Below are 17,268 nucleotides of genomic sequence, written 5' to 3'. Positions count from 1 at the left end.
GGGTGTATGTTGGAAGTGAATGAATGATTGATAACGAGAAAATTATTAGTGATTAAAAGACATGGTTTGTTTGTCTAGACAAAGTGGAACAACAGTTACTGGGAGAGATGAAAGTTGATGAGCAAGAGTGGAGGTGAGTTGACTATCAATGAATGATGTCCCAATGTTTTCCTTCTTTTTTTGCGTCTTAGTCATTTGATTTTGAAAACTTTACCGATTTGAGGCTAGATATGGCAACACCGAGCAGCAAGCTGTGTGTGTCTATTATGAAGGGAGTGTGAAGAAGGCCTTTATTGTGTCTTTATCGAAGCGATACGAAATGTAATTTCCACCTGGATTTACCGTATTTCGCATCAGACCTTCGGTAAGTATCACCTTTTCCAATTGAGTCCATCTTAGTTCTGCTTTAGGCACATTTTTGCTAACAATCCCACAACTGATCCAACGTCACTCAACACACGTCAATAAAAACGACTTTTAATTTGATTTTAAATGTAAATGACTCGTTTGAATTACGCATTAACCTAATTACTTTGACATGTTTATTAAAACAGCAAGAAATATTATAAATATAAATGTATTTATTTGTACAAGTAGGAACATTATTGTACAGTTTATTACCACAGATCATTGTTAGTAACATCACAATAAAACACATTGCCTAGAAAGTGTTTTTTCAACAGTTAAGGTTTATGTTTTAATTTTAGTAAAAAAAACATTTGATCTGAAACTTATTCGTACTTATTTATCAATAAATATGATGTATGTGTTTATTTACTATAAATGGTCAATTTCCCCAGTATTAGGTTGAAATAAACTGTAGACTGTAAGTGTGTCAAAATTAATTCAAGTTGATTACTTCAAAATAAAAAAACAACATTAAACAAGTCATGTGATTGAATTATTAGCTTAATATATTTTCAAAATGACATATGAACTGTAATAATAAATATTTATCCATTGTTTTTTTGTGTTAATCCACGTAATAGTTTGATTTTTATCAGTGGATTGGAGCATAAACAGCCCATAATAATGCACCTGACAACATGTACTGCAATTCTAGCTGCTCTCAACTGTTTGTTTTATTAAGTGTTAGATATAAACCTTGTCAAATTAGCACCTTACACTTTAATTTATGAGCCACTGGCAATATTTTTCATTTTCTTTTTCTGTCTTCATCTCAGGTTCAACAGAATATTTTACACCTTGTATCTCCAGACGTCTGAAGAAGGTAAAGACACGTTTCTGCTCAGAGTATTTATTAAAGAATTATAAATGACATTTTCTAACTATTTCACAGATGCTTTCCACGATGGACTTCGTTGTTCCGAATCCGAGCAGTTTCTCTCCGGCGTGGACCGATCCCAGCGAAGAGTTGGACACTGTCCTCTCAACGCTCCAGGAAATGTTCGGGGATCTTCCGTCAGATTCCAACTCTGCTCCTCAAATTGACTTTGAGGAGTTGATGAAACTCCTCGATGAAGTCGAGGCCCTGGAGCCACGAAAAGACTCGACCTCGGGACTTGTCGACACGACAACGTACGACATCAACCCACTACAATGTGGAGCCCCGACGGTGCCGTCGTATAGACCGGTGCTGTCGGAGAACACTGTCGGCCAGATCTATCCGGTCCAGACAGGAGGGAGATGGATCGACGGTGGCGCCCCCCCGGGGTTCTGGGTGAAGCTTCCATCGATGATGGCTCATCCCTTCATACATGGAAACACGTACGAACAACACGTTGTTTTCCAACAGCAGGACAGTGGCTGATCAACTGTCAACTGTTGATGTAGTAGCTGTTCATGACCTTCTTCGTGTTTGTGTCTCCAGAATGTTCCAGCAGTGCCAACCATAAACCCTCTCGCGTTTTTGTAAGTGTCACACAAGTTTTGTCTCATTTTTGTACATTTTTTAATATTATTTCTGATTGTAAATATCATTTTTCTATCTCATTCCAGCAACAACCAGAACGTCCAGCCGACCTCCGGCTTCGCTCCTTCTCTTCCTCAGGCCTGCACTTCCCAGTTAGTTTTCTCGCTTTTTTTACTTTTCCAAAAATGCAACCTTCACTCATAAAATTGATCTAATGTTGTCGATGATCTGATGTTCCACCAGATGCGGTTGTGATAAAAACAACAACCCTTCGTCAAGAGACCACCGAACGCCTTCATGATGAACGTCTTTTTGTAAGTGTCACACATGTTCATATCCAACTCCACGTCTTAAATATCGTCTTGAAATTAACTTTCCTTTTCATTCTAGCAACATCGGACCTCCAGCCGCGCTCCTTCTCCACCTCAGGCCTGCTCTTCAACGTTAGTCCTCACGTTTGATTCATCTAAATGCAAACTTAACTCATAACATAGATCTAATGGTAATGATCTGATGTCCCACCAGATGCTGTGGGGCCAGCAAACAATCCTATGTCAAGAGACCACCGAACGCCTTCATGGGGTTCATGAGGGAGAACAGGCAGATGGTGAAGAAGATAGTGAAGCCAAAGAACAGTGTGGAGGCCAACACCATCCTGGGACAGATGGTCGGTGTCTAGAATCCAGCCAGACTAACATGTTAGGCAAGTCTGAAAACTGTTTATTTGACAACCCGTTTTACTGTTTCTACAGTGGCAGAAGTTGTCGTCGCAGGAGAAGGAAGTTTATTACCAAATGGCAAAGGAGGAGAGAAGGATCCACGCTGAGAAACACCCCTAGTGGTCCGCATGCAACAATTATGTAAATAGCTTTATCTTCTGTTACTTTTACTTTTAGCAGATTATTATTATTATTATAGCAGAATGTTTTATTTTTTTCTGTGCAGGGAAAGAAACACAAGAGGGAGAGGAAGAGAAAGAATATAATCGTCTAAAGCCATCATTGTTATAGTGTATACTGTATATGTTTAGTGTAAACATTTTATTTAAGTAAAATATTTTAAGTCAAAGCGATAAAATGTCTTTTTCTGAACACAGCAGATGATATTGTCTACATCAGGGGTCAATGAGATTTATTGTGTAAAGAGTGAATAGATCCACTGGGAAAGTTCTTTAAACAGTCTCAAATCCAAAAGCGTAGTAGCTGATCTGACGAACCAACGGGGAAAACGAAGAAACGGACAGGAACTGAGGAAGGTGCAGGCTGCAGACAGTCACTGGCACGGAAGACGAACGAGAGGAGAAACAAAATCAGAAAACTAGAACTACCAACAAAAAAAATGATCGCGGCATCGGCCTCCGGTGTCCAGGTGAACCTCAGTTTGGTGGATGTCAGCTGGGTGAGGGGAGCAGCTACCTTACTGTATCCCCGAATAAACATTCTGTAAAAATTGGCAAAACCAAGGAACTGCTGTAGCGGCTTTCGGTTAGTGGGTTCCTGCCACTTGGCGACTGCCTCTATCTTGGCCGGAGCTGACCTTGTCCTAGAATAAAACCCAAAAAGTTCACTGAACTGACCCCAAACTCACACTTCTGAGCTTCAACAAAGAGTCTGTTCTCCAATAAGCGCTGGAGAACAAGTCCCACGTGCTTGGAGGGTTCTTCATGGGACCTGGCCGATGAGGAGGTAGCGAGAGGGCCCGATCTTTGCTAAAGACCTCGCCAAGGTCGTGATACTCCGGCGGAACAGAGGTGAGATCAGGCCAAGATATGGGAGGAGAAGAAACGGATCTAGCAGGAGCCTCAGCAGACAGTGAGAGTGTCAAAACGGGTTCCAAGCAGAGATGGAGGACTTAGACCAGTCGAACTGTGGGTTGTGGAGACGAAGCCAGGGAAGACCTAGTACAATAGATGAAGATAGAGCAGGAATTACGAACAATCTCAGGGTCTCTGAGTGGTTGCCAGAAACCGCAAGGAACACCGAGGTAGTCTGATGGGTCACGTTAGGTAAAGAACTACAATCAATAGCGCTTATAGGTCTAGGGGCTTCAAGCTCAATAAGGGGAATATTAAGGGTCTGAGCAAAAGCTGGATCAATAAAATTCTAGTCAGCACCAGAATCAATTAAAACCTTAACTGAGGTCTTGGGCCTCCAAAGCAAAGTGACCCAGGAAGGTGGATACGGTCAATCAACTCCGCATTGGACAGTGTGTGGTTTACCTTGGTAGAGGCCGAAGGGCGAGGTGACCGGGGATGAAGTGGGCAGGAGCGAAGAACGGAGTATGTGCCGACTGAGTTAGCGCCTGAGTTTCAATAAAGTTCTACCTAACCTAACCTAAGTGATGCGGGTGTTATAAATATCCAGGAGGGGGGGGGGGCACCAATGATCCTCTCGGCTGCTCTCACGATACTCCTGAAGTCCACAATGACCTCCTTAGTCTTCAAGATGTTCAGGTGGATATTGTTGTCTTTGCACCACGAGACCAGCCTGTTGACCTCACTCCTGTAGACCGTCTCATCGCTGTTGTTGATGAGACCCATCACAGTTGTGTCGTCCGTAAACTTGATGAAGAGGTTAGAGCTGGATGATGGAGTGCAGTCATGGGTCAGCTGAGTGAAGAGGAGGGGGCTCAGCACACATCCTTGGAGGGGCCCCTGTGTTCAGTGTGATGGTGCTGGAGGCGTTACTGCCGACCCGCACTGTCTGTGGTCTCCCCGTCAAGAAGTCCAACAGCAAGTCTCACAGGGAGGTGTTGAGTCCCAACTGGTCCAGTTTGTGGATGAGTTGCTGGGGTAGGATCGTGCTGAATGCCGAGCATTCCGACGTATGAGTCTTTAGTCTCCAGGTGGGTGAGGGCTGGGTGGAGGGCAGCAGAGATGGCATCATCAGTCGAGCGGTTAGACCAATATGCAAACTGGAAGGGGTACAGGGTGAAGGGGGAGCTCAGACTCTATGTGTTGTGAGGCGGATGTTCATGTTCTGATGGAACGGCTCAACATAGAACTGGCAGATGTAGCAGCTCTTCATCATCTTCACCACCGTCAGCAGGACATGACTTTGGGGGGGTCGGCCTGGAAGCAATTGGAGAAAAATGGTATGTTGCTTTTATAAATTGTTGTCTTATTTTACTTATTTGTTAATTTCCCGAACAACCCTAAAATATATCGATACATGATCAAACCACTCAAACAAACATTTGGATATTTCTTTCTGCTCCATTTCGATTTATTGCGTGTTAAAATATTACTAGTTCAGGTAGAAACTATGTTTGTTGCAGCCAAATTACATTAAAATGCATGATATTAACATAATTAATACCCATTACAATATATTTCAGCTCCTGATCTAAGGTAATTGGATAGTCTCTCTTCAAATCCTATTTTCTGTCCGATCATTTATTAATAATACTTTTCATCTTTATTTATATAGCAGCTTTAAGACAGTCAGTAGCCAAAATTGATTACAAAAGAGCAGAATTAAAAACATATTTATTTATTTTAAATTACACACAAATTTACATTCAGAAACAGCACAAACATTAATATAATTAAAACAAGATTAAATTAAGTCAATTGGGTAAAAACTGAAGCGGGTACCGAATATACTGCCACCTGCTGGACACTTTTAGAAAGCAACAGGATAAACTATCCCTAAAGAAGTTGCATCAGTTTTTGTATTAATCAATAATACACAATACAATATTAATAGATGATATAGAACATATTTGTATTTGTATATCAACCAAGTTCTGGTAGTGAGTGACATATGGGCGACCGTTTAGGAGAAAAATCAAGCGTTAGCTTAGCTACAAGCTAATGTCAACCATGGATGATTTAAATAAACGCCACTTTAAAAATAACATGTCAAATAGATGCATTTATTAAACCAGATCGACGGTAGTGAGATGTTTATTTCCTCGTGATGCGAAAAATGAATTTAACAGGTAAATATTGTCATGTAGTGAACGTTGACAAGAGTAACGGCTAGCATGTTTAAGTGTTAGCCGAGTGACAAGTACAAACTTATCACAACTCTTCGAACAGGACAAAAAAAAATCGTCCCAGAAATGGAATTAAAGAACAAAATGTTAACTCACCGAACGTTAAGGTACGAACACACGTGAATAACGCCTGAACTTGGAACGAACACTCGCTCGTGATTGGCTGGTTCGCGCAGCAGCACCTTTCATGCGTCATTAGTGACGTCATGAAACGTCAATATTAAGACGATATAAATTTCAAGTTCAACGTCGATTCACCTCATTTCGCTTCGAACGTTCGGTAAGTATCACCTTTTCCATTTCCGTCCATCTAATTTCAGTTTTACACACATTTCTGCTAACGTCCCTCACCTGATCCAACGTCACTCAACACACACGTCAATAAAACTACTTTTAATGTATTTTTAAACCATCTGATGAATCGTTTACATTAAGAATCTACTTTATTACTTTGACATGTTTTTTTAATCCTCTGATGGCAGTGACCTTAATATTTAATATTTTAATATTACACCTGTAATTAACAAGATATACAATAATATAACTTTATTTATCTGCACATGTCGGACATTACATTACAGTTCAATGTCAAACATCAGTTAGTTATATCACAATAAAAAAGTAGGATCTTAGAGCTAGAATTGTTTTTTAATCAACAGTTCATGGATGTTTATCCGTAAAATACTTGAACATATTTAATCTGAAACCTTTGTATTTATTTATTAATATGGATACTTTGGAGTTTTTTTTAAACCTAATAATAGGGAAATTATCCAAAGTAATGAAACTATAGGTCTGTGTTTTAAAAGTGATTTAATTAATTACTTTAAATGTACAATGTACATATCAATATACATTTTTAATATACTGGCAATATAAGTTTTCTGATTCTGTCGACTTCTCAGGTTCCACAGTGAGTATATTTGACACCTGTGGTGACGTTCTCGCAGCTTCTATCTCCAGACGTCTGAAGAAGGTAAAGACATGTTTTACTCAGAGTATGGATTAAAGAATTATAAATGACTTTTTCAATTTGTTGTACAGATGATTTCAACGATGGACCTCGTCACTATCGATCTGACCAGCTTCTCGTCCGAGTGGACTGATCCAAGCACGGAGTCGGACACAGTCCACTCCACGTTCCAGTCCATGATCGGGGACCTTCCGTCTGCTCCTGATTTGGACTCTGCTGCTCAAGACGATCTGCTCTTGCTCAAACTCATTGAAGAGGTTGATGTCGAGCAGTTGGAGAAGAACTTGACCTCAGAGTTCAAGATGACGACGGCCCCTGAAACCCACCCCTTCCAATGTGGAGCCACGACGGTTCCATCGTTTGGACGAGTGCTGTCAGAGAACACAGTAAGGCACTACCATCAAGTCCCAGCTGGGTTGACTTGGGTCAACAGTGGAGCCCCCCAGCTGTGGAAGTCATGAGCCCGTTCATCTTTTTGTAAGTGTCACACATGTTCATATCCAACTCCACGTCTTAAATATCGTCTTGAAATTAACTTTCCTTTTCATTCTAGCAACAATCAGAACATCAGGTCGACCTCCAGCCGCGCTCCTTCTCCGCCTCAGGCCTGCTCTTCCACGTTAGTCCTCACGTTTGATTCATCTAAATGCACACTTAACTCATAACATAGATCTAATGGCAATGATCTGATGTTCCACCAGATGCTTTGGGGCCAGACCGTACGTCAAGAGACCAGCTAACGCCTTCATGGTGTTCATGAGGGAGAACAGGCAGATGGTAAAAAACACCATGAAGCCTAAAGATAGTGCCGAGACCAACACCATCCTGGGGCACATGGTGAGTGTCTAGAACACAGCCAGATTTGAACAAGTCCGAAAAGCTCTTGTTTGACGACCTGTTTTCCCTGTTTCTACAGTGGCGGAAGTTGTCATCTCCAGACAAGGATTTATACTATGGGATGGCAAAGGATGAGAGAAGAATCCACGCCGAGAAACACCCAGACTGGTCGGCGGGCAACAATCTCTTTCTCTTTTGGTAAGTGTTTTGTTAATCTTTTTGTTTCTCTGTGTGCAGGGAAGGAAACACAAGAGGGAGAGAAAGAAGAAGAATCTTATCATCTAAAGCCGCCGTTTTAACTGCTGTACATATGTTGAGTGTAAATAAATTATATTTAATCAAAAAGTATTTTTGAATGCAGCAGATGATGTTGTCTACATCAGGGCTCGAGAACCTTTATTGTGTAAAGAGCCATTTACGGGTCGTGTCCCGCCAAAATAAAACTCTGTTTGACGGATAAACTGAATCCTAAACAGCTAATAGTCCTATAAAGTATATTTTACAAAAACAGGAAAAAAATGATGAACTAATAAATGGTCTGTTTTAAACATGTAGCTTCTTCTGAAAATTTAACTCTTTATACTCCAGAAAACATTTTGGACAAATTAAAAAAATAAAAAGCTAATGCTAGTGGCGGAGCTACTTCAAACTTCTAAACAATCAACTACTTATTCTAAACGTTTAAAAATGGTGCAGAAATTAAAAGAGAAATCTGGGGCCATCTTGTTATAAAGAAGTAGACGTTTCCCTAGTTTATGAGTTTAAATATACACTAAAAGTTCGACAGAGGTCCCGTATAAAGAGCTAGCAAGCTAAATGCTAAGTGGCTTACTCTAAATCCAGGACTGTCATATTTTAAGATAAATTAATAAAATAAATAGGAAACTATTTTTATGGACCATGACTGGAATGTGGGGCCATTCCCGGTCCTTCAGAGGGCTTTTCCTCTCCTCCTTTTCCCTGCAGCGGTGAATCTCAGCGGAAGTGTTTACCGTAACTTCTGCTACTGAAGTCTTCGCCAACTCGTCTCGGTTCAGCCATCATTCATAGCCCCAGTACAGTGTTAGGTCTAGTGACGCCCCTGTCACCCAGCATGAAGTTGACCATCTTCTCGAGGCGGTTGTTCATGTTCTGATGGAAGGTCCTTCTTCAGCTGCAGGCCCATGCTGTTGGTGTCGGTCTGGAGGCAAGTCTGCTTCACAGGACTGTTGGATGAGAGCGACGTGTTCTCCAGTCCCTCCTTCAGTAGGCTAGTAAAGTCAAGGAGGTGCTCAATGCATGCCTGGAGAAAAAACAAAAATTGATATGTTGCTTTTATAAATTGCTGTGTTATTTCACTTATTTGTTAATTTCCCGAACAACCCAAAAGTATATCGATACATGATCAAACCACTCAAACACATTCCTTATTTGTAAGTGTTTTTTATGTCTCTTTCATGTCTCTTTAAATATTAAAGAATAGTTCATCTTTAAACATTTTAATTTTTTTACTGCTCCATTTCGATGTATTGCGTCTTCAAATATTACTACTTCAGGTAGAAACTGTTTGTTAGAGCCAAATAACATTAAAAATAGATAATAGTAACATATTTAATACCCATTAAAACTTAGTTCAGCTCCTGATCTAAGGTTATTGGATGGTCTCTCTTCAAATCATATTTTCTGTCTGATCATTTATTAATAATACTTTTAATCGTTATTTATATAGCAGCTTTAAGACAGACGGTAGCCAAAAAGGCTTTACAAAAGAGCAGAATTAAAAAAATTTTTTAATTACACACAAATATACATTAAGAAACAGCACAAACATTAATACATTTAAAACAAGATTAAATTAAGTCAATTGGGTTAAAACTAAAGCGTGACACCGAATATACTGCCATCTGCTGGACACTTTTAGAAAGCAACAGGATAAACTATTGCTAGAGCGGTTGTATCAGTTTTTGTATTGATCAATAATACAAAATTCAATAATAATAAAAGTTTAATGTTCAATTTGCAGATGTTTTCTGGAATAAATAACACTCATTGCCCTTCCTTTTTGCTTGTATCAGTAATGGTTTAAAAAGAACTATTTATGTTTTTTTATGATAAATAAGTACTGAATTTTTTTTTTCCTCGCGCACTTTGCAGGCTCTCATTAATTCTCTGTGCCCCAGGTGTGCCCCAGTGTTAGGTCTAGTGACGCCCCTGGTATGACCCTGCGCGTCTGTCAGTTCGAGCACTCTTGTTGATAGGCTCGTCTTGTGACGTCACCTCTGTGACGTATGCGATGGCTCTTGTCTAGTGAAGCGTTAGCGCGCCTGTATAGTACCAAATATAGTTTTTAATGAAAACAAACCTCCCACACCTGCGTTCCGCCCGGATTTCACACACCTCCACACGGGGAGTCACGCTGTCTGCTGCGAGGTCCTGAGAGGGAGACCAAAGTCAAGAGGAAGAAGGTTTTATGCGAGTGGAATCTTGCTCTCGGCCCTGGAACGGCTAACGTCAGGCCCTGCTAGCGTTAGCTTGACATCGTCTCCTTACTTTGCAGAAGAAGAAAAAAGGTAAGAAGAATCCACTGAAACCGAATTTTACTGATCATTCTTATTCCAAACCGTCTTAGTTCAACACGCAAACACTGCGACCCAACTACCTGCGTTTGTGATGTGTGTATGCTAATAGGGTGTTAGCTAGCTATCAACTCCCCGCAAGTGCTAACTTTTACATCTAACTTAGCTATGGTGTGTCGTATTTTGAGTGTAATTTAATGCACCGAACTTATCATTTTTGACTCAAGACTTAAGTTTATCTCGTGAACGATTTATGCAAAGAAACGCGTATGTTGTTAAAAGTTTCGTTGTGGGAGAAATAGTTAGCAAGGCTGGCTAGTTAGCATTTCTCTTGCGCTTACACGCTCGCGCGCTCAGGAAGTAAACATTGATATTTAGTTGACGTCACGTATAGCGTCTTCTGGTCTGTTTTGATTTGATCACCTTCATTTAACTTTTAATTAAGAACACTTTTTAAGTCGCGTGTATACGCCTGTTTACCAAACCACATTTACCCCTTCATTAGTTACGTGTATCTATATAAACCTATATCTAGCTCCCGCTAAAAATTGAGACCAAATCTACATTTTTCATATTGTTAAAATCTCAATATCCGAAAAGTGGTCCTGATCTATATGCCATTATTCATTGCTATTATTATACATTTCCTCGTTTCCTCCTTTTAAAGGAGGGGTTACGACTATGCATAATGTTGTGTTATTGTTATTAGCACTTTTTAATTGTTTTTTTTGTGTAACTGTCATCACTGGGTCCCAACGAATTTCACTAAATTAAATGTTCCATTTGTAATAATAATTTGTATTCGAGTTTGACAAAAAACTGTATGCCGATTGTTTTTAAGTATTTCCAAAAAAACAACACAATTTCTCTAACAAACGTTTTATTATTTGTTAAAAAAACGACAATAAATTTTGTAATTGTAATGCCACAAAAGTAACATGTTTTTTTTCATCCTGTGAATATGCCACCTTAATAGCTTGAGTAATTGTGAAACAAAGTTAAAGTTCAACTGGATGACACCTCAGTTAAGTTAAAAATTGGAAAGTTGGGTCTTTCGTTCACATTGGGCTTTTGCATATACCCAAAATAACAGAACATTTGTATTTTTTTTTTAAAGTTTCATGTCATTCATTAGTAGGGACTGGTTGGTTTTTTCGACATCAGATTGTAACAACTAGTGAGACTCATGAAATAGGCGTTATACATATCACGATTCTCAGGATTTTATTTGTCAAATAATCAATTAACGAGCTCGCCCTATTATGTATTGAAAAAAACTATTCACATATTTTCTACATAAATTCATTTTCTACTCCTGCACATAATGCTTTTTGAGATTATTTTTGAACCATAATCGTTTACATCATTTTCTTATTTAAGTTTTGCTTCATTTAGAGGAATTTCTTCAGAAGTTTCAGGGCTCATTTCTGAGCTGTGTGTTTTACTTTATATATTTTGTATTTTCTTAGGAATGAGGTATGACCTCGGTGGTAGTTTCAGACGGTGGAGGGAATATAGTGGAGTATGTAACCGTGGTGGAAGAATCTTCGCAGGTAACAAACACTCGTACAACTGTTCTGCATGGTAAAATAAACATTGTGATTAGAACAGCTAACACGCATGTTATTACTGTAAATGTAGCTTAACATCCCATCATTTCTTTTTATTGCATGCTTGGATACTCTTGTCATTTTTTTAATAAGCTTTTGTGGATGACATCAATGACCCTTACTCTTACTTACTCCCTTTCCCCCATGTGCAGTGTGACCAGGCGCTTGCCGAGGAAGAAGATGAATTTGTTCATCAGGTGATTGTATCTGGCCAAGAGGAGGATGAGGAGACCGTGGTGCTCCAAGAGGAGGGCTGCCCTGCAGTCATTGTGGAAGAGGTTCCAAGTGCCCAGGTAGAGGAATGCTACTCCGCCCAAGTTCTCGTCTACGACGACGAGACATATCTCATGCAGGATGTGGCTGAGGAGCAGGAAGTTGTAACGGAGGTGGTAGAGAGTGGTGAGTTTGGACTTTGGCTCATTGCTGTGAAGTCTCCATCATTTTGATTTACGCTTTAAGAGCTCAAAATACCATTAAACCGTATTTCCCTATTCTTTCAGACATGTGTCAAGATGTGTGTTTTGACAAAACATTCGAAGCAGCTGAAGCCCTACTTCACATGGAGTCCCCGGGGGGATTGCACAGTGACCGTGGCACAGGTACTGATAACCTCCCCCCATTTAGAAGAGATGGGGTGTCTGCATGGGTCCTAAAAAGTCTTAATGTCTAAAATCCAACATTTGAAATTTGATTTCACAAAATGTTGATTTCACAAATTTAGTTCTTATAAAACTGAATACAAGTATTTTAAAGTAATCTTTGATTGCAAGCCACTGCATTTGTTTAAACAATCATTGCGTACACTATTGCATAAGGGAAGAATGAGTAAATGTGTTTTTTGGCCTTTGCAGAGGATGTCATGATGGAAACGGTGGTGGAGGTTTCAACAGAGTGTGCAGCCATTGAGGAGGAGTCTTTTCCTGTTCCACCAGACTGCGAGCCTGTTGTGAAGAAAAAAAGAGGTTGGTGTGCACAATATTCACAGTCAAACTCTTTTAGAAATCCACTGAATTATTGAACACATGTATTTTAATCTAGGGGGAAGAAAGCCAAAGGCACAACAACCTGCATCAAATGGTTCTTTTGAACTTGGGATCAAAAAGCGGCAAAGGGAGGGGAAAGGTATGTATCTTGTTCATATATTTTTGTGTAGAATTTGTTTCTTCATCTTTCATGTTTCTGTTGAAGGCAACACAACATACCTGTGGGAGTTCCTGCTCGAGCTGTTGCAGGACAAGAATACTTGTCCCAAGTATATTAAGTGGATGCAGAGGGAGAAGGGCATCTTCAAGCTAGTGGACTCAAAGGCTGTGTCCAAGCTGTGGGGGAAACACAAAAACAAACCCGACATGAACTATGAAACGATGGGCCGAGCTCTGAGGTTGGTTGTGGCTTTCATAACAATCAGTCCTTGACAATATGTTCATTTGTCATGTGTGTTTAATGACTAGGTATTACTACCAGCGTGGCATCCTGGCCAAGGTGGAGGGCCAGCGACTCGCTTACCAGTTCAAAGAAATGCCCAAGAACATCAGAGTGATTGAGGATGACGGTGGAGAGGATGAAGGGGAGGACAGTGAGGTGTCCATCCAGCATACTCCCACAACCATTGTGACCAATCACCCCGCTGCCACACAGCCTCAACAGACCTACGTCACTGTTATCCCAAGCAATGCTGCCAACAGGTCTGTTGATTATGTCGTCTACACGAGCGGTAGCTGCATCATTGTATCCACGATATGTTCAGTATAATCACAATGAGAAGACATTTTCTTCTACAGGCTAAGTGAGAAAGGAAGCGATTGACCTTAAGCCACAGGTGTCAAACTTAATCACACAAGCTTTTTGCAGTCAAGGTGGTGTGGCGAATTAAAAATATTTTATCTCTGTTTGTTCGTTCGCTTTTACCAGTTTACTTTTAAATAATTTCTCTTTGTAGTGGTTGACATGGATAATACATGGTTCTTATCTAATCTTATCCTAAACTCATGGCATCTTAATGTATCACCAACCTGATTGCAAATCTATTCTATATCATTTTGAGGCAACCACTCGGTGGGCTACATAAAATGATTTTCAGGGCCAGATCCATTATCATCTCCTCATTTATTACATTTATTATTACTACGGTTACAATTTGTGTGGTTAATGTAAGTAAGTAATATTTATAGAGCGCCTTTATAGACCAGCGTCACAAAGTGCTTAAACAATCAAAAACAAAACTCAATAAATTATATACTTAAAAGATCAAGATAAGAGTCGAGTCAGTAGATCCATCAAACACAGAGAGAGAGGAAGATCGTTCCAAATCTTAGGAGCAACAGCCTGGACAAATTTCTCTACTCTGGTCCTGAACCGTGTGCCAAGAATGTGCACTCAATGCATGATTTAAGAAGTTATGATCCATATGAGGAGACATGGTGTGTGCTGAGTCCCTAAAAATACACTTCCCCTTTATAACTAGACATCTTTACTACACCTATATCACCAACTTCCTATTGTTCTCATGCCTCACGAGAAGAATAATGACCTATTTAAGGGAAATGCTTGACTTATTTTATTTCTTTATTTTCACTTGGTGGCTGATACTTTCCATGTTTCCTGTTTCATCTGCAGACAAATCCGAGCAATGCCTTTAATGATGACCAATTCTGTGGGTCAGATGACGTTAAACTCCTCCTCCATCCTCACCACCGCCACAGGAGTCCCGGTCACAGTAGCAAACACCAGCTCCCAACCAAAACTGGTCTTCCAGGCTCTTCCCACCATGCTCCAAGGAGGTCCCAAACCTGGCGAGAAGATCACCATCATCACCATCCCGGCCAATCAGCTGGCCACATTAATGCAGGCCAATTCCTCGGGTCATTTGACGCAGGTCATCCAGACTAAAACCCTCAACAAACCAACAGATGTTCAGACGATTAGCCGGCAAATCATTCTGGCTCAGCCAGCCGCCGTAGCCCAACCACTGCCGCAGCTCACGATGCAGATCGCCAAATCCAAAAGCATGGCCGAGTCGTCACAGTCGGAGGCTCTGTCACACTGTATTCCGTCGCCGGACGAAAGCTCGACGTCCTGAGAGCTGTTCACTGAGCAGAGGGAAGCTGTCGAGAGGGGGCTCAGGAAGTATTGTGGACACTGGGAAGTGCGGAACTACCCCCCCCCCCCCATAACAGAGAGCTGTTGGCTACAAGGGTCCATAGTATCAGCCTGCTCCGAATGGAACTTCTGAAAATTCATTGACGGGAAGGAAGGAAGGGAGGCATGCAGACACACAAAGACAGACAAACGCAACTCAAGCATTCAGGTACTCATGCAGACACGCACACACATCCTTCAGTGCTCCAAGAGGAGCAGCCTTAGATTGTAAACTTTTTTTGTATCGATGCGAGACTCAAAATTAAAGCCTGAAAAGACTTTGCTGTAAAGAAAGTACTTTTTAAAAGTTCGGCAAGTGTGCATAATATGACTCTTCTTTACGTGTGCGCCAGTCTGAAAGGTGCAGGTTTGTGTATCGATAAGATACTCTGTAGATGTGTGTCTGCCTTTTCCTCTAAAGCAGTTACTGTGTCTGATACCTGCAGGTTTGTCATGTCAACAGGTGTGTGTATTGAGAGATCACTTTTTTAACAACCATAAAAAGTGAAAAAGTGTGTGTGCGCACATGCGTGTTTGTCCAATGCAAGGATGTGTGTGTTACATAACTGAAGTATATACTATTTTTTTTCCCATTGTACTATCAATGTATTGAAGTAGATTTTACTGATGTGTATCATAAAAACACAAGTTAAACGTGTTGCCCTGTGCTCTTTATTCTGTCTACAGCTTTTCTTCAGCTGATCCAGAAAAAACTTACCATCAGCAAAATCTAGTTTTGTCTTAATGTATGTTGTGAGATTTTCAAGACTGTTTGAGGTCTTGAAAGTCGAGCAACAAATCATGCTTAATTCTCGTTAAAGGTCTTGTGAGGTGTCACCTTCGAACCAATACAATTTGGCGAGCCATCGCTCTGCTCTGCTCTCGTTTTTGAAGTTACCAAAAGTCCTCCCGTCTCAAGGCAGCTGGCCATCTTTTGACAATAAATTCTTGCACCTGCATTTGCTTCATTTTCCACCTCCAAACTTACTGTGTCACCTAACTGGCACTAACATGATGGTTCTGAGTAACATTCTTGACTCCTTCCACAGCCACCAACAACTTTTCATGGATAGTTGGGGTCAGAACGTGGACATGGCCATACTCCGAAGCAGTGTTCTTATAGGAGCTCGAGGGTGATGGGGGCCTTCCCCATTAGTCGCTGTGTTTTACCACAGAATCTAGTGTGCTTCCTTGAGAGAGTGTCACAAATGTATTTATTTAATATTTTATTTAATCACAAAAAGGATTTATCACATTTGTTCAAAGAGGTGAAAAGTACAAACAAAAAGCAACATGGATTCAACAATGTTGCATTATACGTTGGTTCCCAGCTCTGGCCACAGATGTCCAAATCCACAAATGTACTCATCTATTTGTTGTTTTTGTGTTTAATCAATGTTGTTTCAACAACAGTTTTTTTTATGTTGAAATGGTCACAGTAATTGATTTCTCAATGTCAACCAAAAGTAACCAATCTTACTAATAATCGATATTGATCCAATATAATTTGCAATTTTGCTTAGTTATGTTTTAGAGTATTTATCTTTACTAAAGTGAATAATTTAGTGGGTACTTTGAACCCTCGCTACATTTTCTACAGTGTCACAGACTGTAGTCTCATCAAAGTTGTCTCTGTATAAAGTTCATCTCCGTCTGAAATCTCGGCGAACAAGAGGTTATGAGAGTGGAGTCCATTATGATGTAATAATGGCGCCACTCCTCCAACCAGATGTAATCACACCAGCTTTGTTTATACAACAGGCAACTTCTGACTTCTTGATGGCACACGGTGCCTGACCAATCACAGCAGAGTGGCCGTGGTTACGGTGAATACGATTTAAACTCCAGGAAAACTAAATGTTTTCATTTGGCAGGACTTAAGTACATTTTCAACTAAAAGAAAACAGACAAATACTGATGAGTACAATACAGGTCAAAGATCTATTTAAGACACACTTAAATTGAAACATTAGTTGCTCTTTAATAAAAGTGTTTTATTATTCATCCTTTAGGAAATAGGAATATAGACGTACTATAGTTGTGTCAATGAAGGCCAACCAGTGTATACATCGAGTGCAGCAACACTCAAGTGGTTCACCTCTTCTGAATGCACTTCTTTTGAAATATGTATGTTAAATGGTGTAAACAGCTTAAGGGTCCTTACTATTCACAACCATAGAAACGTTTCATAACCAGAGACAGACAGAGTAATGCAATGAACACCAGCAAAACATTTTGAAGATTTAGGATCGGGACAATTTCACAGTGACGCAACTCTTTTAC

At 40.2% G+C, this 17,268-nt stretch overlaps 2 protein-coding genes and 1 long non-coding RNA gene across 5 annotated transcripts; all 3 read left to right on the top strand.

Moving 5' to 3' along the window:
- Nucleotides 1-1,239: 1,239 nt before the first annotated feature.
- On the top strand, nt 1,240-2,871 carry LOC148071558 (uncharacterized). 2 transcript variants are annotated; one of them, XR_015712877.1, is made up of 7 exons: nt 1,240-1,872; nt 1,960-2,025; nt 2,117-2,187; nt 2,264-2,316; nt 2,399-2,540; nt 2,626-2,733; nt 2,819-2,871. It is a non-coding gene; the product is annotated as an uncharacterized LOC148071558 (long non-coding RNA). The 2 variants fall into 2 exon arrangements; XR_015712876.1 differs by lacking the exon at nt 2,819-2,871 and having other exon boundaries at nt 1,240-1,728; nt 1,832-1,872; nt 2,626-2,727.
- Nucleotides 2,872-6,677: 3,806 nt separating this feature from the next.
- Nucleotides 6,678-7,884, top strand: LOC148071557 (uncharacterized). Its single transcript, XM_087799736.1, has 5 exons — nt 6,678-6,848; nt 6,917-7,322; nt 7,399-7,464; nt 7,547-7,682; nt 7,762-7,884. Exons 2-5 carry the CDS (start codon nt 7,180-7,182, stop codon nt 7,882-7,884), a joined length of 468 nt encoding a protein of 155 aa, XP_087655862.1. The 5' UTR covers nt 6,678-6,848; nt 6,917-7,179.
- A 2,073-nt stretch (nt 7,885-9,957) lies between these two features.
- Nucleotides 9,958-15,644, top strand: LOC148071556 (ETS-related transcription factor Elf-2-like). 2 transcript variants are annotated; one of them, XM_087799884.1, is made up of 9 exons: nt 9,958-10,231; nt 11,707-11,790; nt 12,000-12,246; nt 12,348-12,446; nt 12,699-12,809; nt 12,886-12,969; nt 13,036-13,228; nt 13,299-13,532; nt 14,464-15,644. In XM_087799884.1, the coding sequence occupies exons 2-9, from the start codon at nt 11,716-11,718 to the stop codon at nt 14,924-14,926; spliced, it is 1,506 nt and encodes a 501-aa protein (XP_087656010.1). In that variant the 5' UTR covers nt 9,958-10,231; nt 11,707-11,715; the 3' UTR covers nt 14,927-15,644. The 2 variants fall into 2 exon arrangements, with proteins under 2 accessions (XP_087656010.1, XP_087656009.1); XM_087799883.1 differs by lacking the exon at nt 9,958-10,231 and having other exon boundaries at nt 11,697-11,790.
- Nucleotides 15,645-17,268: the final 1,624 nt, after the last annotated feature.

The sequence above is a fragment of the Callionymus lyra genome, chromosome 9, assembly GCF_982586985.1.
Source record: "Callionymus lyra chromosome 9, fCalLyr1.hap1.1, whole genome shotgun sequence".
NCBI classification, from domain to species: Eukaryota; Metazoa; Chordata; class Actinopteri; order Syngnathiformes; family Callionymidae; genus Callionymus; species Callionymus lyra.
The sequence above is the reverse complement of the archived record's forward strand: the minus strand, read 5'-3'. Positions and strand labels throughout refer to the sequence as shown.

What these genes read in the sequence shown, in the direction of transcription:
- LOC148071556 (XM_087799884.1), top strand. Translation starts at nt 11,716, where the DNA reads ATGACCTCGGTGGTAGTTTCAGACGGTGGAGGGAATATAGTGGAGTAT. An exon ending in TGGTGGAAGAATCTTCGCAG is followed by an intron (nt 11,791 to 11,999) that starts GTAACAAACACT and finishes CCCCATGTGCAG; the next exon opens with TGTGACCAGGCGCTTGCCGA. An exon ending in ACGATGGGCCGAGCTCTGAG is followed by an intron (nt 13,229 to 13,298) that starts GTTGGTTGTGGC and finishes TTTAATGACTAG; the next exon opens with GTATTACTACCAGCGTGGCA.
- LOC148071557 (XM_087799736.1), top strand. Translation starts at nt 7,180, where the DNA reads ATGTGGAGCCACGACGGTTCCATCGTTTGGACGAGTGCTGTCAGAGAA. An exon ending in ATGAGCCCGTTCATCTTTTT is followed by an intron (nt 7,323 to 7,398) that starts GTAAGTGTCACA and finishes TTTTCATTCTAG; the next exon opens with CAACAATCAGAACATCAGGT. An exon ending in CCTCAGGCCTGCTCTTCCAC is followed by an intron (nt 7,465 to 7,546) that starts GTTAGTCCTCAC and finishes ATGTTCCACCAG; the next exon opens with ATGCTTTGGGGCCAGACCGT.